This window comes from Podarcis bocagei, assembly GCF_964188305.1.
Source record: "Podarcis bocagei genome assembly, chromosome: 14".
NCBI lineage: Eukaryota > Metazoa > Chordata > Lepidosauria > Squamata > Lacertidae > Podarcis > Podarcis bocagei.
Genome location: NC_138139.1, coordinates 10,635,156 through 10,662,321, shown reverse-complemented (window position 1 = coordinate 10,662,321; position 27,166 = coordinate 10,635,156). Strand labels below are relative to the sequence as shown.

At 44.5% G+C, this 27,166-nt stretch overlaps 3 protein-coding genes across 3 annotated transcripts in view; 2 read left to right on the top strand and 1 right to left on the bottom strand.

Annotated features, from left to right (window-relative positions):
- The window catches only part of LOC308573235 (unconventional myosin-IXa-like), a 192,305-nt gene extending 165,139 nt beyond the window's left edge, over window positions 1-27,166 (top strand). The window contains exon 36 of the mRNA XM_081169965.1: window positions 25,005-27,166. Within this exon, the coding sequence (XP_081026091.1) occupies window positions 25,005-25,106 (102 nt within the window). The 3' untranslated portion in view covers window positions 25,107-27,166. The remainder of the gene's footprint in view (window positions 1-25,004) is intronic.
- On the top strand, window positions 863-25,083 carry LOC308572853 (unconventional myosin-IXa-like; the record flags this gene model as incomplete). The annotated part of the gene is made up of 6 exons (XM_081169284.1): window positions 863-1,210; window positions 2,368-2,484; window positions 3,172-3,360; window positions 4,772-4,819; window positions 5,053-5,112; window positions 25,003-25,083. 5 exons carry the CDS (start codon window positions 863-865, stop codon window positions 5,086-5,088), a joined length of 738 nt encoding a protein of 245 aa, XP_081025410.1. The 3' UTR covers window positions 5,089-5,112; window positions 25,003-25,083.
- NR2E3 (nuclear receptor subfamily 2 group E member 3) lies at window positions 14,863-21,893 on the bottom strand. The gene is made up of 7 exons (XM_081170108.1): window positions 21,725-21,893; window positions 21,241-21,344; window positions 20,233-20,511; window positions 19,374-19,555; window positions 17,354-17,594; window positions 16,806-16,911; window positions 14,863-16,542 (listed from the first exon to the last, which is right to left on the bottom strand). Exons 1-7 carry the CDS (start codon window positions 21,838-21,840, stop codon window positions 16,410-16,412), a joined length of 1,161 nt encoding a protein of 386 aa, XP_081026234.1. The 5' UTR covers window positions 21,841-21,893; the 3' UTR covers window positions 14,863-16,409.

The following is a 27,166-nucleotide window of genomic DNA, read 5'->3' as shown; positions in this document are numbered from 1 at the left end:
ATTTTGTTTTGTACTTGTTGGTGCAGCACTTTTGTTTTTTGGATGTTGAGCGATAGGCCAAGCTTCCCGTAAGCTTCTGCGAAGATATTTAGGATGGTTTGGAGGTCATCCTCTGAGCATGCACACACTATGTTGTCATCAGCATACTGAAGCTCTGTGAAGGAAGTTACGGTAACCTTACTCTTTGCAGATATTTATTCAGGGCCGGCCCATCCATGAAGCAAGGTGAGGTGACTGCCTCAGGTGTCAGGATTCACCAGGGCAACAGACCCCGATATAGATATTTCTTGCCCCTCTGTTCCTGATGTAGATCTTCCCTCACTCCTTCTTCCCTGGTAGGGAGGGCGACATCATTTGGGGGTCTGCCTCAGGTGCCAAAATGTATTGGGGCCAGCCCTGCTTAGTTGAAAACAATATAATAATTGTGTGCTCACATCTTTTAAATGGCTGCCATTCTAGAATAGAACCAAGTCTTTTGGACAGAGCTGGAAGCATGGAAAAACATGCAGAGGGCAGCTGTTTAGTACTAAAGTAGGGCAGGATTTTTCTTTAATTTATTAGTCCCTTTGTTGGGTATCCGAAATATAGTCTGGTCCACCACATGGTCTGAGGGATGGTGGACTGGGCTGAGAAAGGCTGCTGACCCTTGTTCCATACTGTTTCCAGGGGGAGGGATTCTGACATAGGTGCTTGATACAGGGTGGCTGCAGGACAACCCTTTGCCAAATCATAATGTACCACTCTGTTGCAAGCACACTGTACAAAGTTAGCTCTTGGCAGCTGTATCCAGTATTTGCCCATAATTTGCCTTAGATTTCCTAGAATAATCCTGACAGTGCAGTGGGTTGGGAATCCTTTAGGCATGCAGCAACTCCTTGCGCACACGTCAAGGTTCCAGAGGAATAAAGAACCTTTGAACTGGAGCCTTGATGCTTGCAAGAGATGTCTGAGCTGGAAGACCCTGCTGCTTGATGCGACATGCATTACTTTGCCCTTTTTAGAACTGACTCCCCCAAGGAGTCCTGAGTTGTCTGGCATCTATCGAAGGGAATGTAAGGAGAACAAAGAGCCGTCTCCCAAGGTGAAGCGAAAGAGCAGCCTGAAAATCAGCAATGTGACAATGGAACCTGCACAGTGGCAGAATGACGCCCTTCAGATCATAACCAGCGTCAGTGACTTGAAAAGCATGGATGAGTTCCTCTTGAAAAAGGTAACTGAACTTTAAAAATGGACAGCCCAAGAGTCCTGCATCTCATATCTTTTATCGAGAAAAATTACAAAGGGTAGTTTTGGCACGGCCATTAGCCATTATAGCTATATTATGAAGGCAACTGAATTCCAATTAGGCCACAAAAGCTGGGTGGAATGCACTTATTGCCTGTAGCCCTGTTTTGTGCTTTTCATGGAAGCATCTGTCTGGACTCTGTGGGGAACAAGAAGCTAGACTAGATTGATCTGATAGCTGGATCAAGCAGAGCTCTTAAGTTATTTATATTGCTTATTGCTTATAAGATGGTCTTTTAATTGTGGGTATCTTACTATTCTATGACAGGTCGCTTCCGCCTCACAGCGGGGACGTGTTGCACTCTGGCCTCCTGGGCACACTTCCTCCCACCTCAGTGTGGACAGGGCAACGTCCCATGTCACGACGAGGTGCCCTGGCCATGTCACAGCACTGAGCACCCAATCAGGAGGCTCGGGGGCATGGCCGGGATGATTTAAACCCCGGCGCAATGCCATTTTGTTCCCTTTTGACCTCTGATATTGCAGTGAGGATGCAGGTGCACTGTGCCTCTGTTTCCTCATGGTACAGGAACACACTTCTTGTGCATTGTGGCAGGACCTCTTGTCAGTGGGTCAGGGACCACCAGTTTTGTGAGACTGGAGGGCAGGTACCCCATAATAGCATCTCCAAGTGCATTTCTTAATCTTCAGAGGTGTGCAGGCATTCACTTTCTATGCAAAAAAGTTAAGAAATGCTCCCCCTTTGACATGGGGCTAAGTCTACTCCCTGCCCCTAGTGAGAACAAGTTTAGCACCTTTTCAGCTGTGCCCCAAGTTGTAATTGCCATATTTACTCAAATGTAATTCACACTTTTTTCCCCAAATTACATCGCGAAAATTAGGGTGTTCATTAGATTTGATGGTGCATTTATATTCACCAGCAAATTTTTTTTTTGCGTTTAAAGGTTTTGGAAATTCAGGTGCGTATTCGATTCGATGGCACATTCGATTCATGTAAATACGGTAGCTCACACCAGAGCATGATGGAATTAACCGTATCATTCCCTCCGCCTCTCAGGTTCTTTTACTCATTAGCTATTGAAATTTAATGATATGGTTTAACTTTATTCTGTTGATTCACAGATGAATGATCTTGATAGTGAGGACTGTCAAAAGGACACTCTGGTGGATGTTGTCTTTAAAAAAGCCTTGAAAGAATTCCGACAAAATATCCTCAGTTTCTACTCATCGGCTTTGGCAGTAAGTTGCAGGGCTTCTATGTTATGAAGTGAAGAACTTTAGCTTGTAGGCTCTTGGTTGCTACCAGATTTCAAAACTGCAGAATCCTTGAAATATCTCATTATTATTGCATACCAGGGTGACACTTTAGCTCTCTTAAACGGGGGAAGTGAATTAACATCTGACAGCTTCTCTAGGTTGACTACAGCTCATGGTTTGTCTAGAGCAGGGGTAGTCAACCTTTTTATACCTACTGCCCACTAATGCATCTTTTTTGATTGTTCAATGGAAGGAGGATTCAGCTGGTGCCATAGAACCCCCTACTCGCCTACTGCCTACCTAGAATCCTGAAACGCCCACTAGTGGGCGGTAGGGACCAGGTTGACAACCCCTGGTCTAGAGCAAGAAAACCCATGAATCCAGTTTTGGACATAACACTTAGCCAAATCATGGCTTAGTTCACAGCAGTGTGGCAGCAGCAGGACTAGAAGGAGGAGCAAAGTGGCTGCAATATTCTGTTCATCTATGTGATAACAATATTAAGAACAAACAAAGCTAATTAAGTTTATTACTTATAATTTATGTTTGCACTATTGCTCTACTGTTGTTGAGCTTTGATTTAAACTCATACAGTACTTGCTTTGTATTGCAATATTTGAAATTTTGCAGATCGAACAAAATCCACTTTCACTTCTTTGTTCCTTATAGATGGGTGATGGAAACTGCATCCGGTACAAAGACCTACATGCCCTCTTTGAACAAATTCTGGAAAAAACAATGAGGCTTGAACAAAGAGACTGGCGTGAATCGCCTGTCCGGGTGTGGGTCAATACATTCAAGGTGTTTTTGGACGAATATATGACGGAGTATATGCCTTCGAATTGTACTGCCTTAAAGGTAAACTGGTCTGGCACACCCTACTGAATTATTACTCTTACATCGCACTGGAATAAGGATCACATTCTTTTTCTGTACTTTAAGAACCTCCCTCTTGTGACCTTACTGCCTCTTAAAGCTTTGTTTTGTAGAAAGGGCATTTGTTGCTGAGGTTCTGGCACTAACCACTTTCCTTGCAGTTTGTAATATCTCTCATAGTCTCCCTAATTAGTTTGTTAAATAACAAATGCAATTTGAAATGCTTAGCTTGCAGTAATCAACACAAAATTAAGACCATGAAGCGTCAGTGTGAGATGAGAAGGTGAAGTGGCAGCTCTGGGAGGAGAGAAGGCGTTGTGTGCATACCTGGGGAGCAGCAGCTGCCAATCCAGAGCTCCCTCAACCTCAATGCTACCTCATCCCACCCCAGTGAGCAGTGATGCTACCCCCAGAAGACTGCAGCTTTACCCACACAAACCAAACTCCACTGTTGCAGAGCATAATGCTTTACTGGAGATGGACATCTCTTTTACATGGCAAAACCTTTGTGCTTGGGGACTGCTCATCTCTAGAAAAGCACATGGATGAAGATAATTTTTGCAAGCTATTGACTGTATCCTTCACTAGTCCTACACAGAATAGGTCCATTGAAATTAATGAGCACAACTAACTTAGGTCCATTAATTTCAGTGGGTCTACTTTGAATAGGGCTTAGTTACAGGGCAAGGTGAGGCAACTGTCTCAGGTGGCAGGATCCACAGGGGCAGCAGATCCTAATGCAGATATTGATTCAGGGCTGGCCCACCCATGAGACAAGGTGAAGTGACTGTCTCAGGTGGCAGGATTTACTGGGGCAACAGATCCTAATGTAGATCTTCCCTCACCCCTTCTTCCCTGGCAGGGAGGGGGACATCATTTGGGGGTCTGCCTCAGGTGCCAAAATGTATTGGGGCCAGCCCTGCTTAGTTGAATACAATCTCATAATTGTGTGCTCACATCTTTTAAATGGCTGTCATTCTAGAATAGAACCAAGTCTCTTGGACAGAGCTGGAAGCATGGAAAAACATGCAGAGGGCAGCTGTTTAGTACTAAAGTAGGGCAGGATTGTTCTTTATTAGTCCCTTTGTTGGGTATCTTTTTAAAGATACCCTGGCAGCAGGATTCTAGACCCATCCAATCACGCCAGAGCTAATTGAGCAGTGTCTTAGGAATGCTAGAGTGCTGAAGGTTGGAAGTGAAATGACAGAGGGATGTACTGGGCAGGGGAGAAGCATTATGGGAGATACCAAATGTCCACCTGACATTAATTGGGCCCTTGAAAAGTGCTTGTGAAGGATTGAAAGATACATGAGGAGGCAGAATGAACCGGAGGGGTGACTGGGAGAACAGATTCTGAACCTGTTAATTTCTGATTTAGCTCTTTCTGTTTCAGGTAAGCAAAACAGAAAGAAAAAAGAGAAGGAAGAAGGAAGCAGATGTTGTAAGTTGAAAACTTCCTTCTTTTATTGTTTAGTTTAAATGCACTATTCTGCACCAAGTATTTAGGAAGGTCTGTTCCAGGAGTAGGGAACCTGTGACTCTCCAGATGTTGCTACAATCAGCAGGTGGGGTGGGGTGCTCAACCAATTCCCCCTTTTTAACATGCTTTCCTGTCAGCATGAGACACAGTAAAGCAGCATTCGAGTGTATTAATTGTTGTGTTCCTGATTTCAGTATGCAAGCATGCTTGCCACAGAAAGTGCTGCCTGAGGACCACAACCAAGTGCCCCAAAAGGTAAGGTTTCTTTCATCTTCAGCTTGCAGTGGTATTTCAGTATTCCCTGCTATAACTTGCATTATTGAATAGTGAAGGACCTCAATTTTAGGAATGGAAAATCCAGATTGCTATGGCAAAGTGAGTCTTCTGCTAGGCTCTCGTCTTCAACTCTGCAGCATAGGTTCTTTGTCAGCCCCACTTACCACATGGAGAAAGCTGTCCATATCTTCCTCACAGTATATGGATAATGTAGGACCTGTGTTGCAACTGCCATAACAATATTGATTTTCTAAGGCCCTTACTATAACTTAAGTGCGCTAGTATGAACCATTTGGTTCCACGGCACCCACTAATTTTATACTCTTGGTTTCCACCACATTAGATAAATGAGTAATGAATATGAATGCAAGGAAAAATTTAGTTGCTGGTCTACCTCTAAACTGTTCCTTTTCATCTTTCTATGTTTAGTATATTCAGGCTGATGTGACTTTGGGTAATGTATTCATATGTAGCATGGGCAAAACTGTGATCATCCTTTGAGATATTCTCAGGGTATATGTTTTTGTGAACCAGGGTGGCTAACTCTTTCTGTATGTAACTAGCAGTCTTTCTCTTTTCACTGGGAAGCCTGGAAATACATTTGGAAGTAATTCTTTGAAGCAGTTTCGGTTTACGTTGCCCCTGGTCTGACCGATCCAACCCCCCCCCCCATCCCCCGGATTGTGCATGTGCCGTGTTGTGAATAAACCAGATTTGCACAATTTCCGATAAACTATAGATGATAGGTCACACACAGTTAGGGTACTAATAACTCGAAAATAAATAGGATTTTATTTCTAATAGATAGTACAGCCATCTTAATCTAGCTGTTTTGCTGGGCCTAAATTTGCTTGGGCCTAAATTTGCTGGGCCTGATATCAAAAATTTAGCAAACAAGAAATGAGGGTATTCCATCCAAGTAAAATCTAGATAATGTGGGTTATCTAGAGACTAGATACTAGAGACTAAGTGGTTTGCTGCTTGGATCTCGTGTATTAAATGTTTGAATGTAGAAAAAGCAAGCTTGGAAGCGATGGTAGTAATGCCGGAACAATTGGCTTGAGATGATTTTGTTATACTGTTGTGGTATCACTGAGGCTTTATCTTCTTTGAGTCCAGGTCTTCCAGTAGCCTCTTTGGCTGTGTCACAGCCTAGTCATGTTAATTTCTCAGGCTACTGATGGTTTATTTATCTCTGCACTGAGAATTCCTACTGTTATGCATTCACCTGCAAAGCTGATGCTTGTGGAATGGGAGTCCTGCACTTCAGCAAACCAAGCAGTAAAACCTAGAGAGAAGGGCAGAGTCAAGAGCAGCCTTGGATGGGGACTGCTTTTCAGAGCTATTTTTTTTACTGTGGCTCCACTTTTAGCTCTGAGTTTCTCTTTGCTGTTAACTGGGACTGTGGTGGTGGTGCTAACACAGTGGTGTGAACCCAGGAGTATAACAAGAACAATAGCTATCTAGAAAAAGGTGAGGCCTTTCCTTGGTCTCTTACAGGGACGCGGACTTATAAAAAATATTGGGGGGGCCCGGGAAAGCTCATGAATAATAAATAAGCTCATGAATATGCAAATAAAGTGGCGCCGCCTCCTCGTGAGCGAATAGGGGAGAGCGTGCTGCGCCTATCAATCAGCTCCGGAACGGAAATTGGGTGGAGCTTTTGCTCGGGAGGGAGGGCAGGAGGCATGCAGCCCGACCCTGTGCATTTTGGGCTGGGGGAGGGCGGCGGTGGCGCTCTGCTGGAGGGGCGCCGGAGATTATTGGGGGGGCAGAGCCCCCCCAAACGAATTTTTGAGGGGGCTCGGGCCCCCTCAAGCCCCATGGAGTCGGCGCCTATGGTCTCTTATTCTTACTATGCGGATTTTATAGACCACTTCACATCCACTGGCCCCAGTCTGGTGGAACGCTCTGTTGCAAGAGACCAGGGCCCTGCGGGACTTGACATCTTTCCGCAGGGCCTGCAAGACGGAGCTGTTCCACCAGGCCTTTGGTCGGGGCTCAGTCTGACCCCTCTCCTTTTACAAGACCCTGCATACAAGTGGCCTCTCTAACTCTTCTCACTGGCTCATACAAATAGCTGACTCTGGTGAGTACCTTAAGGTTTCCAACTCCTATAGTTATAGTTATAATTTGTGGGTCGCCACCTGAACTTATTTTGATTTTAATTCGATTTTAAGCTGTATTTCAGTCAATTGCTGAAATTTATGTCTTAATGCAGGCCTTGTTGGGGGAGGAGGAGATACAATTATATAATTCAGATAGGTCCAAACCAGAGTTTTGGTTGGTGCACTGTTTGTTTTGTTTTTGATACAGTGGTACCATCTTAACCTAAAGCACCACTTTAGCTAATGGGGCCTCCTACTGCTGCCACGCTGCCGGAGCACGATTTCTGTTCTCATCCTGAAGCAAAGTTCTTAACCCGAGGTACTATTTCTGGGTTAGTGGAGTCTGTAACTTGAAGCGTATGTAACCCGAGGTACCACTGTACAGGGTCTTGGAATTTTTTCTCCCCATTCATGGTATTAAGTGAATGTACTCACAACTAGAAAAGATTTTGACCTGCATATAGTTATTTTTAATGGCTTTTTAAAAAGTAATTTATAAGTATACTGAGTGTAAATTTTAAAAGACTTATGTATTGTAAAAGGATATATTTTTCTGTGTTATACTCTATAAATCTTACATGTTTAAAGAATTCTATAAAGGAAAATGCTTTATTTTGCTCACTGAACCAGCTGGCTTGCAGTTACGCAGTCAGCTGGCACATTGTAATTTCATGACTGGAGGTTTCTTTAGTTTTTTAAATTAATGTTATTTTTGTTTCTCTTTCCTGGAACAAGGCCATCACATTCAAAGTGCAATTTGCGTAATATTTTGTAAATATGATACTATATGGCTGTACAAAAATGACTTTATGTACAAATAACTTCTAGCTTATTAAAGAAGAAAACAATTGAAAATAAAGTGATTGTGGCAGATGTTTTCCATACATGGTGATGATCAAAATCAACCATCTAGACAAAGGCTTTTGTGTCTTTGGGAGACAGTGAGGGGAATATTGAGAGCATGAAACCTAAGTTAGAAGCAGGGAAGTGTTAACAAGGCCATATAAATTATGTGGTTCTGGGACTATGCCACTTCAGGCTGTAAGGGCACATTTTAATCACTAGGTGGCAGGAGAGCTCTCTCTCTCTCTCTCTCCAGAGATCCCCTCCCCTAATGTACTACTTTTCTACATGCAGGAAGGTTGCTAGGTATTTAAACACAGAAAAGTATTCAAACATATGATTTTTCATTAGGATCATTAGATGTTCTGCAATGGTACTTTCACAGGAGAGGTCTGCCATGTAGGTTTTTCGGTTTGTGTCAATTGGCTTTGTGTCTGGGGCTAGGATCATTATACTTGCTGCGACAGCACAACAGCCCTTTCTCACCCTGGTACCGTCAGGCCATCCCTCACTTACATATAGTGCAACCACCTCACGGTACACCAGTTACACAAACTTCTTCAATTTACTCCAGATTATCTAGTGGGGGACTTGTGTGAGGGAAAACTTAATGATCTGGAGTCTCAGTCAGGATTTGATCAAACAAACAAGAAAGGTTTTATTAGACAAAGGAAGTTTTTGACACAAAGTGGGTAAAACAAAGGGTACTTCAGGTTATAATGTTATTTCAGGTAACTTCACCTTCATTTATACTAAACCGAACTAATGTTATGGACTCTTAATCAAGCACAGCTTCTTTTAAACTTCAATTGCTTATGTTCAGTTACTTCGCCTCAGGTAGAGATTACAGGTTTTTAGACTAAATGGTAAATGCTCAGCTTATTTCCAGTTATTTCACTTCAGTTCTTTCTCAGGTGTTGCATAGCTGTTATCGCTTAATACTTTGGTTCTTAAACAAGGTGGCACTTTCTGTCAGTTACACACCCCTTTGACAATCCTCCTCCTGAGGTACTCCAAGTAACAGACCCAAGGGATTGCCACACCCCTCTTGACTGGTTTGGGAGTCTTCTCTTTCTAGAAGAATCTCTCCCCTCCTGACTGGAATGGGACCTAAGTAGACTGTCTCTCTTACAGCTTCTACTTCTCCTGGCTCAGCCTCCCAGTTATTTCCTGGCCTATTACTCTCACACACTGTCCTTCACACTAAGCTCAGAGACTCCTTTCTGTAGCTTTTGATATATTCCTGAGAGTGGATGTTTCTGCCCAGAACCAACTCCCTATCTCCCAACCTCTCAACCTGTCTCTCCAAATCCTCTCCTTTTAAACTGCCATCCCTGGACCCTGGCCAATCAGACGCTGCCATTTGTTAACCGTTTTCTGGCAGGAAAAAGAAAAGAATAAAAACACTTGGTGACCCAATTTGCCCAACAAACAAACTTCTCCGTCACACTTGCCACCTAGGAAATGCCTGATGCCTGCAGTAGCAGAATCTTGTTGGGAATTAGACTCTAGTTCCCATTTACAGAGCTATGCGAAAGAAAAGACTGGGTTGTTTAACCTTTTAATTAGTTCCCTTTCCCCTCCTATAAAAATTACGCAAGACACTCTCTTTTTAAAGTTTAAGTAACAAATAACTTTTACTCAGTGTACTTGCAAATGTACAAGACAGGCAGGTGTAACTCAAGTTACTAATACATCTTACATAGATTTGTATCTAAGACAAAAACTCCTACAGAATGACTAACTCTGAGGCAGACACCAGCTGAACAGACTGACTGCTCAGCTGCTGTCACACATAAGACTGTTCATAACTGACATAACTGTACCAACTGCCTCTGGGAAAAGGTATATGACATTCCAGAATCCTATTTTGGCATGCTATAGCCCTTGAAAACATTAACCCTTTTCTTTGCATGTTGGAGGCTTTCATCTGAGTGTGACTGCCCTTCCATATAAACGTCTTATCTTTCCCCTACTAGAAAAGCCAAGAGCAGGGGAACTGGTTAAATTCTAACATCTCATCCATGGCATCTTGCTGCTTCAAGTTCTGGGACCTATTATTGATCCCAGCTGACAAAACAGCCGAATTCAGGGATTGGGTTTTTGCACTGGGATTCATAAGCATGGGCCCTCTTAGAAGGACCCACAGCATAAAAGAGACCAAGCTCTTGTTCGAAGCTATTCCTTATTCACTTCATTGTGTTGTCAGATATTTAAAAATGTTCATATATACTCAAACAATTCTCAGACAACTGTCAGGTGCATACCTGTTGTGGAAAAAGAGAACTTCTGGGCTTAAAAAAAGAAAAAAAGGTCAAAATAACGAATGCCAGTTTGATTCCAAGTACGGTAGGGCAGTGCCAGATATTTGTGCCAAAAGTTCAATAGCCATAACCACAACAGGTGTTCTGTTTTCAGGGCACAGGAGAGGCAGCAGAAATATTAGGAGGTAGAATTCTTTGTTTTTCTGGCTTTGCCCTGGGCACTCGGTGCTGCTACATGAGCAAAAAGCTCCACAAACAGACTGATGGGCAGGGGGAAAAAGTCACTCCCAGAATCACATTACTCAAGCAAAATGTAGATGGGTGGAGAAACAGTAAGGAGGGCTGCTGTCACAATCAGTCTGTTTAAAAAATGGGGCTCCCCAAAGGTCCACTTTAAAAGATACATACATTACTGCTAAAGTCAAGAACTGGAGCCCCCCCCCCCAATTTACAGCTATTTTATGACAAACTCCAAATCCAAGGAACTGGTGGGAGTTGCCTCATAAGGATGCAAAAAACAGACTATCTTCCATTGTTTAACACTGCCAAGCCCTCAAATCTAATTCTAGCATTTCCCCCCCCCCCCCTTTACCTTCCTGGCTTAAATGTCCCACATTAAAGGGGGGAAAGTTAAGTCCCACATTGTGGGGGGGGGGAGTTAAAAAACCCAATGTATTTACATTGAACTTCAATGACCATAATACTATCAAAGAGCTTCAAGTAGTCTCTGATTTTGTTTTGATTTTGCTTAATATTGATGTTCAGCAAAAAAGTATTGTTAAATCGATTGTGTCGATTGGCTTTGTGTCTGGGGCTAGGATAGTTATACTTGCTGCGATGGCACAACCGCCCTTTCACGGTACACCAATTACATGAACTTCTTCAATTTACCCCAGATTATCTAGTGGGGGACTTGTGTGAGGGAAAACTTAATGATTTGGAGTCTCAAGCAGGATTTGATCAAACAAACAAGAAAGGTTTTATTAAACAAAGGAAGTTTTTGACACAAAGTGGGTAAAACAAAGGGTACCTCAGGTTATAATGTTATTCAGGTAACCATTCACCTTATAACATTTATACTAAATCTAACTGATGTTATGGACTCTTAATCAAGCACAGCTTCTTTTAAACTTCAATTGCTTATGTTCGGTTACTTCGCCTCAGGTAGAGATTACAGGTTTTTAGACTAAATGGTGAATGCTCAGCTTATTTCCAGTTATTTCAGTTCTTTCTCAGGTGTTGCATAGCTGTTGTCGCTTAACACTTTGGTTCTTAAACAAGGTGGCACTTTCTGTCAGTTACACCCCCCTTTGACAATCCTCCTCCTGAGGTACTCCAAGTAACAGACCCAAGGGATTGCTACACCCCTCTTGACTGGTTTGGGAGTCTTCTCTTTCTAGAAGAATCTCTCCCCTCCTGACTGGAATGAGACCTAAGTAGACTGTCTCTCTTACAGCTTCTACTTCTCCTGGCTCAGCCTCCCAGTTATTTCCTGGCCTATTACTCTCACAGGACACCGCACACTGTCCTTCAGAATAAGCTCAGAGACTCCTTTCTGTAGCTTTTGATATATTCCTCAGAGTGGAACCAACTCCCTATCTCCCAACCTCCCAACCTGTCTCTCCAAATCCTCTCCTTTTAAACTGCCACCCCTGGACCCTGGCCAATCAGACGCTGCCATTTGTTAACCGTTTTCTGGCAGGAAAAAGAAAAGAAAGAAAAACACTTGGTGTCCCAATTTGCCCAACAAACAAACTTTTCCGTCACACTTGCCACCCTAGGAAATGCCTGATGCCTGCAGTAGCAGAATCTTGTTGGGAATTAGACTCTAGTTCCCATTTACAGAGCTATGCGAAAGAAAAGACTGGGTTGTTTAACCTTTTAATTAGTTCCCTTTCCCCTCCTATAAAAATTACGCAAGACACTCTCTTTTTAAAGTTTAAGTAACAAATAACTTTTACTCAGTGTACTTGCAAATGTACAAGACAGGCAGGTGTAACTCAAGTTACTAATACATCTTACATAGATTTGTATCTAAGACAAAAACTCCTACAGAATGACTAACTCTGAGGTAGACACCAGCTGAACAGACCGACTGCTCAGCTGCTGTCACACATAAGACTGTTCATAACTGACATAACTGTACCAACTGCCTCTGGGAAAAGGTATATGACATTCCAGAATCCTATTTTGGCATGCTATAGCCCTTGAAAACATTAACCCTTTTCTTTGCATGTTGGAGGCTTTCATCTGACTGTGACTGCCCTTCCATATAAACGTCTTATCTTTCCCCTACTAGAAAAGCCAAGAGCAGGGGAACTGGTTAAATTCTAACATCTCATCCATGGCATCTTGCTGCTTCAAGTTCTGGGACCTATTATTGATCCCAGCTGACAAAACAGCCGAATTCAGGGATTGTTGTGGAAAAAGAGAGCTTTTTGGCTTAAAAAAGAAAAAAAAGGTCAGTTTGATTCCAAGTACGGTAGGGCAGTGCCAGATATTTGTGCCAAAAGTTCAATAGCCATAACCACAACAGGTGTTCTGTTTTCAGGGCACAGGAGAGGCAGCAGAAATATTAGGAGGTAGAATTCTTTGCTTTTCTGGCTTTGCCCTGGGCACTCGGTGCTGCTACATGAGCAAAAAGCTCCACAAACAGACTGATGGGCAGGGGGAAAAAGTCACTCCCAGAATCACATTACTCAAGCAAAATGTAGATGGGTGGAGAAACAGTAAGGAGGGCTGCTGTCACAATCAGTCTGTTTAAAAAATGGGGCTCCCCAAAGGTCCACTTTAAAAGATACATACATTACTGCTAAAGTCAAGAACTGGAGCCCCCCCCCCCCCATTTACAGCTATTTTATGACAAACTCCAAATCCAAGGAACTGGTGGGAGTTGCCTCATAAGGATGCAAAAAACAGACTATCTTCCATTGTTTAACACTGCCAAGCCCTCAAATCTAATTCTAGCATTCCCCCCCCCCTTTACCTTCCTGGCTTAAATGTCCCACATTAAAGGGGGGAAAGTTAAGTCCCACATTGTGGGGGGGGGGGAGTTAAAAAAACCAACATATTTACATTGAACTTCAATGACCATAATACTATCAAAGAGCTTCAAGTAGTCTCTGATTTTGTTTTGATTTTGCTTAATATTGATGTTCAGCAAAAAAGTATTGTTAAATCGATTGGGTCGATTGGCTTTGTGTCTGGGGCTAGGATAGTTATACTTGCTGCGATGGCACAACCGCCCTTTCACGGTACACCAGTTACATGAACGTCTTCAATTTACCCCAGATTATCTAGTGGGGGACTTGTGTGAGGGAAAACTTAATGATTTGGAGTCTCGGTCAGGATTTGATCAAATAAACAAGAAAGATTTTATTAAACAAAGTAAGTTTTTGACACAAAGTGGGTAAAACAAAGGGTACTTCAGGTTATAATGTTATTTCACCCAATAACATTTATACTAAACCGAACTGATGTTATGGACTCTTAATGAAGCACAGCTTTTTTAAAATTTCAGTTGCTTATGTTCAGTTAATTTGCTTCAGGTAGAGATTACAGGTTTTTAGATGGTAAATGCTCAGTTTATTTCCAGTTATTTCACTTCAGTTCTTTCTCAGGTGTTGCATAGCTGTTATCGCTTAATACTTTGGTTCTTAAACAAGGTGGCACTTTCTGTCAGTTACACGCCCCTTTGACAATCCTCCTCCTGAGGTACTTCAAGTAACAGACCCAAAGGATTGCCACACCCCTCTTAACTGGTTTGCGAGTCTTCTCTTTCTAGAATAATCTCTCCCCTCCTGACTGGAATGAGACCTAAGTAGACTGTCTCTTTTACAGCTTCTACTTCTCCTGGCTCAGCCTCCCAGTTATTTCCTGGCCTATTACTCTCACACACTGTCCTTCACACTAAGCTCAGAGACTCCTTTCTGTAGCTTTTGATATATTCCTCAGAGTGGAACCAACTCCCTATCTCCCAACCTCTCAACCTGTCTCTCCAAATCCTCTCCTTTTAAACTGCCACCCCTGAACCCCGGCCAATCAGACGCTGCCATTTGTTAACCGTTTTCTGGCAGGAAAAAGAAAAGAATAAAAACACTTGGTGACCCAATTTGCCCAACAAACAAACTTTTCCATCACACTTGCCACCCTAGCAAATGTCTGATGCCTGCAGTAGCACAATCTTGTGGGAATTAGACTCTAGTTCCCATTTACAGGGCTATGTGAAAGAAGAGATGGGGTCATTTAAAATTACGCAAGACACTCTCTTTTTCAAGTTTAAATAACAAATAACTTTTACTCAGTGTATTTGCACTTGTTAGATTAAATGTACAAGACAGGCAGGTGATACTTAGGTTACTAATACATTTTACATAGGTTTGTATCTAAAATAAACACTCCTTCAGACTGACTAACTCTGAGGCAGACAGCAGCTGAACAGATGGACTGCTCAGCTGCTGTCACACATAAGACTGTTCATAACTGTACAAACTGCCTCTGGAAAAAGGTATATGACATCCCAGAATCCTTTCTTGGCATGCTATAGCCATTGTGAACATTAACCCTTTTCTTAGTATGTTGGATGCTTTCATCCTGCTAACCTGCGTATGACTGCCCTTCCATATAAACTTCTTATATTTCCCCTTCTAGAAAAACAGGAGCAGGAGAACTGGTTATAGGTTTTCATTACTCTGTCCCTAGCAGAATGCTACACGCTTATGCCTCTATTCCAGGCATTAGTCATTGGTTATAAAAAGAGTTTGTTCCTGACATTCCGGCAAGTTCAGTTTGTTGTCATCTGTCATCAACAACCTTATTCATTGTATTGAAATCGAAGCCTAACCAAAGGGAGCAGGGGTCTTCCACAGAACTGGATCATCAGTTCTTCAATATAAATGATGTTCTCCAGTTTGCAGTCTGGCAATCTCTAGAAAGACAGTGGGTGTCCACTGTAGTAAGTCTAGGATTGGATTGCAGTAGAAAGGCAACACTCTCAAACCCATCTGAACTATAGATTGTGAGCCCCAATCCAGGCCTGAAACTGGATCCGTTCAGCTAGATGACTTTCCAAACGAGGTGAATGGGTCAGAACTGCAAACAGTAAACAGATTTTTAAAAAATAATTCAAAAAGTATACAAGCTTCCAGTTTATTAATACTTATACAAGCCCAAGAGCCAGCAAATTCCTCAATTCCTGAATCAGCAGCCCCTAAGAAAGGGATTCTGCCTTCAAACTGGTCTCATTTGTCACATAAAAAGTTCAGAGCTAACATCACCTACTTAGTATGAAAGGGCAGAGTCAAGCATTTCTGTTGGCTTAGGGCCAGGCATGTGCCCCAACCTTCTCTTTGTTTCATGTACAAGCTGTGGTGTGCCTTGATTGTCCTCAAAACTTACTTCAATACAGGATGTTAGCCAAGAAAAGTCTTAATTTTTAAATAATCAGGAAGCCCCCTTTTAGAGGCTGCATTTTGCAATCACTGTGTTCTTACACTCTTCCATGGTGCTCTCCTTTAGTAAGGTAGAGGAAAACGCCCCCTTCCACTGTGTTTCCTCTTCTATGAATTGTAGAAATACACTTGATTGTCTTTAAAGGAAAATATGCTACTTGTTCATTCTAAGCTTTGTGGGCTAGAAGCACTTTACAGCACTAAGGAGCGAGTTTTATAGTTAAAATTAGAGCTGAATTTGAGTCCCAGAACCTGTTTTCAAGGCCAAAACTCGGCCATGGAAACAATGGTGAGTTATCTGAGCAGGTACACAGTGCATCTCCACACATATGCATACATACATACATACATACATACATCCAAGCCTACTGCCTCTTTGGAAAGAATAAGAAGGGTCCCATAATAAGAGGGTGTGACTTCAGGCAACTATTAACACGCCTTGTAAAAATTCAGTGTTTGGGTCCTAGCAACATTCCTGGTCTGCAGCCAAATGCCACCTTCCAGTCTATGACAAGCCAAAGCCTATTCACGAGGAAGCATTTGCTTGTGTCTTGTGCTTGGTTCAAGGTTTTTAAAATAGAAATACTGGCATTCTGGAATCTTGGAGGTGTCAGTTCTTGAACATGTCACAGAGCAGCTTCTCCATGGGAGTGTTCCCGATGGTCCTACGAAAAAAAAGAAGCTCAATGCGGTCTGAAGAAATAACTTTCAGCGAAGGCAGAAGCAGAAGCAGCTTTCCAAACCTGGGAGGAGGAGACAAAAGTTTAGGTTAGGTTAAAATTATATCCCAAAATTTTCCACCACATTTGAGAGCGGAGAAATGGAGACGACCTTCTTCCAACAATTTCTAGTGGTCAGGGATAATGGGAGTTGTAGTCCAACAATAGCTGGAGAAACACTGGCTTTAGTTAGCACTACCATGTTGCCTGGGCTGGGTTGGAATGAATGCATTCCGAAGGAGGAATTGAGAAGATAACAGCAAGGAGGAGCACTCAGCTGTAGGTACCTGACTGGCTGGCTGGGGTAATGTAATTGGTTATGTTGTCCCAGCATCACTTGAGACTGATCCTGCAAATTCTCAACCTGGTCTGGATCCTTCAGACCTCGTGTTTCTGCAAAAGAAAAGAAACAGAAGACTTATGCTTAAGGAAAATATGTGTACAGTACACCGATGCTGTTCTACTGCAGATCTTAAAACAGGATTAGGGTCTCATGGAATATTTTGAAGACAGAGGATGCAGCAGCCTTGAAGGAGGATTGGAAATGGACAGTAACTCATTTGGCACACCATCTTGAGCTTCTAGCTTTCATGAATGCAAATACTTCTTTGAAAGTATATGGGCAATGCCTGCTGAGATGTCAGAAGAGTGGTCCTCCAGTGCTAAGCACAAGGAGGGGAAAGGAGCAAAGCTAGGATAAATTATTCAAAAACAATGATGTAATTTTCATGGAAAACCTTACTGGGGGACGCTTTTAAATTATAACTGTAATTTTGAGGAAATGCAGAATTTTCTCTATGATTTACGTACATGTTCTTCCTGACAGCCCGCTCACCTGGTTTGAACAGTACAATTGCCTTCATACAGGCAAATTCAGTGGGATCCACACCAAGTGCTTTGAAACGTGCAATTATTTCCTGCAGGACACGAATGTCCATTCCTGAAGACACGACCTTTCCATTGAGGGTGGGGGTCAGCTCTGACACAGAGAGGAGGGGGCAGCTTTCCAGTGGCAAAGACCACTGAATGGCACACAGCAAGAACAGCTCACTCCAGGCTTCCTCTAGTAAGATCACCTGCAAAGGACAGGACACCTTAGACTAGATAACAGATTATGGATGCTCTGTGTTCACAGAAATGTATTTTACACTTCCAACAAGCACCAGTTTTCACAAAACCAATTACCTTGTTGTCTGCCTTCCTTAGTCCAGTGTTTCCCAACCTTTTTTGGGGAAAGGCACACTTGTTTGATGAAAAAAATCTCGAGGCACACCACCATTACAGCCCCGTGACGTCAGCGCGCAGCGTCACGCCGGGAGGGACGCACGAAAGTGTAAGTTTCCATTTTTTTCCCTCCCCCTTGCCGGGGAACCTCCAAGCTTTGGGGGTGGGGGGGGAGGAGGCAGCAAAGCGAGGCAGGAAGGAGAGCGCGGCTTGGCTGGGTGAGCTTTGGCAGGGGCAGGGAATGAGAGCCGCGAGGCGGGCGCTGCGGACGGAGGCGCTGCCCGCCGAGCTCGCAGGCAGCCAGGCAGGCAGACGGCGAGAGCCCCGCGCTGGGCGGCCTCTCCTCGCCGCCGTCGCCCCGCCTCTCGCCGCCCGACTCGCCCGCCTCCCTCCAGGCAACATCTCGCGGCACACTAGTGTGCCGCGGAACAGTGGTTGGGAAACACTGCCTTAGTCCTTACATAATGTGACAACGTAGCCAAAATGCCTGTGCCTTATTTCCCCATTTTTAATAAATTGGACTGGGGAATCTGTGGCTACCAACTCATTCATCCCTGCCAGTTGATCATTCTGGCTGGGTTTGATGGGGGTTGGAGTCCAATAAGACAGAGAGGTCCACAAGTTCACCACCTCAGTTATAGATAAAGATACATCTGGTTCTAAATTTGTCAGTATCACTGTATAGCAATATATGTAAATTTAGGCTCAGCTGAGCATTGGTGCTTATAGAGTGCTATGTGCAAGCCTCTGCAGATGCCACTGATCAGCAGTCGCTCCTGCAAATCACCTTTAGCCTAGCTGTGTGTTCAACTGCCCCATACCTGATGTCATATATAATGTTAGGTACATGGCAAGTTGGTGTGGCTTAGCCAAGAGGGCCTTGTGGGCCATGGAGGGGGGAGCTTTCAGAGGTTCCCCACCCTGATTTAGAGCATGTTCTATTTTTACCTGTAGAAGTTAACACATCGAGCTAGTATTTTGGTACAATTGGATACTTCCTGGTTCAGTGAATAAGCTCAAGTAGAAGAGAATAAGAGCCAAGAACAGAAACATAGGAAGTTGTGTTATACTGAGTCAGATCATTAGGTCATCCATCTCAGTCTTGTCTATACTGACTGGCAGACACTCTCCGGGGTTTTAGGCTAGAGTATCTCTCTCTCTCTCTCTCTCTCTCTCTCTCTCTCTCTCTCTCTCTCTCTCTCACACACACACACACACACACACATTTATTAAAAAATTACAATAAAGTTTTGTCCACTGCCATAGAATCAGAATGGTCACTCCAATCCTCAGTCCTACAGCACTGTCATGTTGGCTCACCAAATACCCTGAATAGGAGCCCAACTACCAACCTAGTTTACTAGACATTTTCAATCAATATATCCCCTCCACAGACGCCTCTGTGATGATGATGATGATGATGGCATTAAAATATCCTGTTCTTCAATAAAAGAGAAAAAAGGAGATTCTCTTTATCCAACCTAGAAATGCCAGCGATCGAGACCTTCTGCAGGCAAGGCAAATGCTCATTCACTGAATTACGGCCCCTCTTCAACATATGTTGCCAGCCACCACCCCTGCCTTAGCCTGAGCCCAAGTAATCCACCACTGGACTTGGCCCAGGAACTCACCTGGTCTCGGAAGGGCAGGTTTGAAAAGACCGGCAAGTTTTTTGCCCATTTTACAGCCATAAAGAGTAGCCGGGCGGAGGTTTCATAGACACTCTCGGAGCTGGTCGGGGGATACGGGGACACGTGTGCCTCTCCCGCTGGGTGCTCTGGCTCATTACTGGTGACATCAATGTTCTCCTCGGCTGCAGAAGGGAGAATCATCCTGTCAACACTGTAGAGCTGCAGATTTGCAAGTTTAGAGGCACATCTGTTCTGAAGGAAATGTTCGCAGAGGGCGGCCACTTGACACATCGCCACCTGAGAGCACTTGGCATAAATGCACAGCATTGATGCACAATTTCAATTATGGTTCTTCAGTTGGCCTAAAAGCCCTTCTAACCAAGCTCTCCTCTGACAGCCCTCCAGATAAATGACTGCATAAAGCGGTCCTATTAAGATGGACACCTGGCCACTGTAACTGCAGAGACTAGAAATTTCAGTGAACAACAAGGCAAAACTAGGAGGAGCCAGAAGCCCAATTGAGGCAGTACTATCAGTGTTCACTAGGGGGCAGCAAAGGAAGGTCTCACAGGCTTGGTTAAATCCAGTACAGCCACTCAAAACGAGCCATGGTGTGTATCAATGCATCTGCACCGGCTGTCTTCTGTGGGTTTAAGGAAGCTGGAAGTAGGATGTCACCAAGGCCACATGTTCAGAAGCAGCAGTGGGGAACCTGTAGACCTCTAGTTGTTGTTGGACAATGAGTGGGGAGGCTAGGAGTTGTAGTTCAACAACAACTGGATGACCAGATGTGCCCTAACACTTCCTTGGCATACTGCCTGCCTTCCCCCCCCCTCTGCACCCATGCCCAGCCACTGACCATCCTCTGGCTCCAACTTGGCACAAGTCTCGGCTGTCATCAGGCTGGCCATGAAGCGGTGGTTGCTGGGAGGAGTTGTGGGTCGGCCCCTTGGAGTCCCCGTTGCAGAGCAGGTGGTGGGGCCCCTGTGGCTCGGCAGGGAGGGGCAGGGTGGCGGCGGCGGTGGCAGCAGGACATCCTGCGTTGTGGTCAGGTGTTCAGCTTGCCTGTCGGGATCCAAGTCAACGGCATCGAGTCGCACCTGGGCTGTGCTGCGGGGCTGGCGTTCATTCTGCACAGCTGAGGCAGGACAGGCAAGAGGTCAACAGCAAAGCAAACAGATCAAAGGGTTGGCAGCAGAGCCGTCTTTCCCATAGGGCTTAGTAGTGTGTTGCGCCAGGGTGCCAGCCTCTCAGGGGTGCCCCAGCAAGTGGGGGAGCTGCGCAGCTTTGCCGGTGGCCTCCCCTTTCCCTGCATGCCCGCCAGCTGCGCCCTGCCAACCATAAGGCTGGCGGGCGCTCAGCTTCCCTCCCAAGCCTCCTCGGGAGGAGAGTGATCCCCGCAGAGGCTTGGGAGGGAAGCTGTGGTCCCACCAGCCATATGGTTAAGTCCAGTTAAAGGTGGCTATGGGGTTGTGACGCTCATCTTGCTTTCAGGCCAAGGGAGCTGGCATTTGTCCACAGACAGCTTTCTGGATCATGTGACCAGCAGGACTAAACTGCTTCTGGCGCAATAGAACACTGACGGAAACCAAAGTGCACAGAAATGCTGTTTACCTTCCTGCTGCAGCGGTACCTATTTATCTGCTTGCACTGGCATGTTTTCAAACTGCTAGGTTGGCAGGAGCTAGGACAGAGCAATGGGAGCCCACCCTGTTGTGGGGATTCGAACCACCAAGCATCCAATCAGCAAGCCCAAGAGGCTCAGTGGTTTAGACCACAGCGCCACCCATGTTCCCACAAATAAAGTATTATGCATTGGAAGCCCAACAGGTGAGAGCCTTTTCCTGGTCTCCCAGTCTCTACTCACCATCCTTGTTCATTCCAGCCTGCAGGCATTTCTTCAGCCGGCAGGCTTGGCACTGGTTCCTGTGAGCTTTGTCCACCGGACACATACCTGTGCCAGCTTGGCACCTGTCAAAAGGAACAATGCAGTGCACTGGATGAGGCGGCAGATCAGGGGTGAGGAACATGTGGCCCTCCAGATGTCACTGAACTACAATTCCCATCATTCCTGTCTATGGACTATGCTTGCTGGGTCTGATGAGAGCTGGTGATGACTATGGTGCAGTGGTTTGAATGCTGGCGTGGGTCTGGTAAAATCCAGATCCCTAATTCAGATCAAACCTGGAGCCCCCATAACTGTTTTAAAGTAGAGAAGGGAGGGAGGAGTTGAGAGGGACCAGCCCTACCATTAGGCAGAAGGAAAGATGGGGGTATAAATGCAATTAACACATTAATGCATTGATACATTAAATATTCTGAGCCCTACTGGGGACAGATGTCACCCTTACCTGTAGATGAGCTTCCTGCGGACGCTACGCTTGAAAAACCCACTGCAGCCGTTGCAAGCATAGATACCATAGTGCTTTCCACTGCTGGTGTCGCCACACACCTTGCACAGCAACATGGGGCTGCCAGCTTTGCTGGGAGTCAGGCTGAGTCCTATTAGTGACAAACAAGAGAGGCATCAGGGGGCTGGACAGATCACGGAATCATAGAATTATAGAATTGTAGAGTTGGAAAGAGGCCCTGGGGGTCCAACCCTCCTGCAATGTAGGAATACGCAGCTCTCCCATACGGGGATCAAACCTGCAACCCTGGTGTTATCAGCAGCATGCACTTACCAATGGAGCTGTCTAGGCATCTTAATGGAGCACCACACAATGAAACAGGGGCATTTTCTCCACACATGTTTTGAGTTTTCTGCATAGATTTTTATTGAAACTTTTCACCATAAAATACAATGAAAAACAAACTAAATAATAAAAAGAATGGGGGGGGGAGGAAAAAAGGAAAGGAAAAGAGAAAGAGGGGGGAATACAAAGCTCTCTCAAAGGTAAATCTTAACCCTTGTCTCTCACCAAAAGTGGTGAAGATCTCTCCTGCCCTGCCTCTCACTCAGGGTCTTACATCAGCCAGACATCACCTTCAAGTGCATACCCTCTTTAACCCAGAGCAGAGGACACCAAAGAACAAAACAAAACATAAACAAAAGCAAAGCAGATAAAAGAAGAAAGGAAGATAGAGATAATTTTAAAATGAAATGAAAAAGAGAGAAGATCTCCACATGTTTTGAATGACGACAAATCCAGGGGAAAGGTGGGGGGTAGGTAAAGAGCTTGCTCCCCCATTGCGGGACCCCTATATTTACTTGACACACACACCCTCTCTGTAAAAGAGCAGTAAAAGACTCACTTCCATCTGTTGGGGACAGAACTGGAATAATGTACAAAACGTATGTGTACACACACACACACACACACACAGTGGGCTGTATCCTGTGTCCCCTGTCCACCGGCACAGGGACGGACAGGTGAGTTTTAATATTGCACAACAGAAGAATCCAACACAACAGTTGTGCTAAAGGAAATTTGTGCAACAGATTGCACAATCTATTGTGTGGCAAAGTTACCAGCCACCTGCTTATGCTTTATTTTGTACAACAACAGTCCACTGGTGTGAAACACACACACACACACACTTTATTTTCCACCCTTCAACACAAGGTCCCAAGGGAGGTTACAAGTAAAACAGTTACAAGTTAAACAAGAATAAGTAAAACTAAACCAAAGCGCAGCATTGCACCTAGAAGGTAACCAACAGGCAGCTTCTCTTTTAAATTAAAAAAAACTTTTTTAAAAAATTGAGTTTCTAATATGCCAGAGATACAATTAGGATTCCCCTTCCCCGGTCAACAGGAGCCAATCCATCACATATGATATTTTACTATATCAAAGCACAACTCAGAGAGCAAAGTAATAATAGGCAGCTGCTTTCCTGACATCATTATCTTTAGTTATCAGACTGTTAATTTTGTTTATTCTACACCACACCACAAACTGAGTTTATACTTCCCCACCAATTTCTAGGTTTGCTCAGTGTATCTGATGGGTCAAGCCATAATAAACTAGCTAGGTAACAAAACTCTACTTCGTTTTTTTATCTTCAGATTATTTTTTAAAATATTCTTTTATATATCCCATTTCACCTGTAAAAGGGTTCAGCGTGGTATGCATTGTTCTCCTCTCATGCTCTCCTCACAGCAACCCTGTGAGGTACTCCAGGCTGAGAGATAGTGACTGGGTCCTAAGATGGAGGGCCTCTTTGAACCCAAGTCTCCCATATCCTAGCCCAACACACTGATCACTAGTCTACTTTGGTTCTCAGGATCCTAAATTTACCTGATAGTTTAAGAGATAAGTATTTAGCCACTCTGGTCCACCTTTTCTTTTCAGGGGGTGGTGGGAGAGTTTTGTTTAATCACTCATTTGTTCAGTTTTATCCGAGTGCTAGAAAATTGGCAGTTTGAAATGTCCACATCTCTTAATCATTGGTCTGCACCTAGTGGGTCGGGCCCCTTTATTGGGTCACGACAGCTGTACCACAACCATACAAATCTATGGTAAAAAAAAATATTAAGAAATGAGTCCCCAAATGAAAACTGCTGCCCTAAATGAATTCATTACGTGCAAATAAACAAAGGCCACTCCTCCACATGTGGTGGCCTTGAGGATTAAAGGCGTCACCTGGACTGAAGTTTTCATAGTTTCATTTGTGGGACTCCAGTGACCTCCCTCACTTTCTGATTCTTCAGAAGAGGTCTGGCTCTTGCTCAGTGACAGATCACATGCTTTGTATCCAGAAGATCTCCTGTTCCATCCCTGCCATCTTCAAGTAGAGCTGGGAAATACCCTCGTCTTAAATCTTGGCAAGCTGCTACCAATGGGTGGACAATTCTAAGGTAAAAGGAGCAATGATCTGCCTTGCTATAAAGTATATTCCTATTACTTTGCTCCAGGAAAGCCTGCCTTGTTCAGATGAGATGAGCTCACCATCTGAGCTCAGAGGTGAAACTATGGAATCATGATGAGAGAGAGGTTCTCTTTGGCTCTAACGCTTACTAGCATCATCAGCCACATCCATTGCCACAGCTTCCAGTGCCTTTGGTACCCAATTGCAGTACCCGTTGGTGCCCTTCCAGTCCATTGCAACTAGGCCTGTTCCAAGGAAGAAGAAGAAACCTCAGACCTGAATGGAAGGGGCAGGGGGAAGAAAGAAACATGGTCCAAAGGGCAGTGATGCCACTTACTTACCTGCCTGGCTGCCCTCCATCCGTTTGCTCATTGTTGAGTCTGTAGGGGAGACAGCCATGCTGGTAGCTGATCCTGTTGAGAGGCCGGATGCCTCAGCTCCCTGCTTTCTGCAACTTGTCCTTTGCTGTGTTAACTAATCCAGCCTCTTGCTCCTCAGGTGTTGGCCCAGAAGCAGCTGCATCCAGTCTGTGGGCTGGCCACGTCTCTCCAATAGTGACTGAACTCTTCAACCCAGCCAAGAATCTTCCATGGGAAGAGCTCTCCAGTCTAAGCCTACCAGGTGTCCTTTGACAAACCATGGAGAGCCTTGCTCTCCTTGCGAGTCTCTGGGGTAGTTGTGCATGTGTGTGTATTACGCCTGTGTGAGAATCCCCTCTCTTCAAGGCTCTTGCAGTATAGCAGGGCAGATTAGCCCTTAACGCTGTGTAAGCAGATGCCTATTTGTCATCCTCTTAATCTTTAGCCTCTCTCTCCAAAGGTGGAACCATCAGCCACACGAGAAGAGGCGAGGAAAGGTGCTGAAGACCCATCAGCGAGCCCGGGATGGTGCCAGGATGCTGTAACCAAAACCCACCTGTGACATTGAATCTGTCCGCACCATTTCTCTCCAACGCAGCTTTAACAAAACTGCTGCCAGGCCCTGCTCTCTCTCGGTGCTGCCGTTCCCCAGGGGGATGATTACAGCTCATTTGTTCAGCCATCAGCTCGGAGGCCAGAGAGATGAAGGCTGCCTGTGTTCTCCAGACATTTGATCTACCTCTGCCCTGACCCCTCAACATCATCAACTTTTGCTCGTGCCCTGAGACTCGATAGCAAACCTTTTAGGAAAGGGAAAGGGTCGGCCAACCTACAAAGGCAGTTGCTGATCAGAACTGAATATTTCATGGGGCTTCCCCCCCCCCAAGGCAGGTGAATGCCCTGGATCCACAAGTAGACCCTGTGTAATTGATGGAATTAAAAGTGGTGCATGAGGAGTCACGCCAAGGAGATCACATGGGAAGGAGGCCTCAAACTGAATTATGGAACTCCTGTGAAATTCTTGGAATGAAGCTCAACTGCAACCATGGTGTGGTTCACACACTGCAGTCCAGGAAATGGATACATTTGGCCCATCATATGTTGAAGGCCTGCAACTCCCATCATCCTTGACCACTGGCCACAGATTTCCCACCCCCTGTTTTACTTTTGCTTTATTTAAGGAGAAGCATGCACGCAATTTTCCGCTCAATTGCTTTTTAATGAATCCTTTCTATGTCCTGGTCAAAACATGCCAAAGAACTGGCTTGATTGACAAGCACTTGAAATCTTTTCTTTCCCCACCCCTGTTTGATTTAATATTAACCGTGATGAATTAACAGTGAAGCCTTATGCTTATTTGCCCAGAGGTAATCCCCAGTGTATTCAGTGGAGCTTAACAGTACAATCCTGTGCATGTCTACTCAGAAGTAAGCACAATTAAGTTCCACAGGACTTATTCCCAGTTTAAATGGTTGTGGGATTCCAACTTCAATCACTCTGAAACCTGCAAGTCTGGCTGAACTTAGGTTTTTGATATTTCACTTTGACTTACATGGTGATGATACTCTGGTGTTCATCTTTGTTTAGTTTTTAGCATCTGATGCTATAGGAAAAATCTAGTGCAGGGAAGGCAAGAGAAAAGGGTGAGGGGCTATCACCTACACTGCTGCCACCAGCCAGACCTCAATATCTATTCTCTGCAATCTGCCAACTAATCCATTTACTCTGTGTAAGCAAGGAGGGGGGCAAAAGATAACAGAGCAGGCCTGTAGGGAGTCTGCTAGTTTAACAAAAACAATTAGCCCCAGGATTGAGATAGCTGCTCTGAGTCAGTCAATCCCTGTGACCAGTCAGAGGCCAGATGGTGATGGATGCTTCATCAGCCATTAGTGACAAGGTCATAATTAGTCTGCAGCCCTGATCTCTCCCTCCCTCCCTCCCTCCCCCAACCCCCAGTGATCGCTCTCTTCAGGAGATGCCCAGTCACATGGCTACCCCCTTGTGAACATTTGCACTAGTGCAAAACAGTTGTCTGGCATGGTGCCATGAAATGTAGTCATTCATCTATTGCACACACACACCCCAAGTTGTTCCATTTGTTTGATAGGCTCACATGTGCAAAGAAGTTATTCCACCTACAGTTTCTCAATCAACTCCATTCTGCCACCATAACATTTCCAATCTAAGAGAACTAGGACACCAGTGTGATAATCCAACATGGTGCGGTAGTAGTATTATGTTAGTGCAGGGCCTGTGTTCAAATCCCTACTCGGTCATGAAGCTCGCTGGGGTGAGCCTGGGCCTAATCTACCCCACAAGGCTGTTGTGAGGTAAAAAGTGGGGGAAGACCTTGAGCTCCTGGAGTGGAAATTAGTATAGAAATGTAAGAACAAAATGCAACAACAACAACAAAAAGCTCACAATCTGCAAAATGCCTGGCTTTATTATGCACGTGTTTCAGCCCAGATATACACAGTCCACACCAATTTCTTCATGTGAATAACTGTCTGCAAAGCCAAGGCATGTGCTTGTATCTACCTAGATCAAATGTGTGGTGGAGATCTATTACTGGACTGCAAGCTTTTTTCTACAGCTCATATGCGAATAAAGAGTTAACTCCAA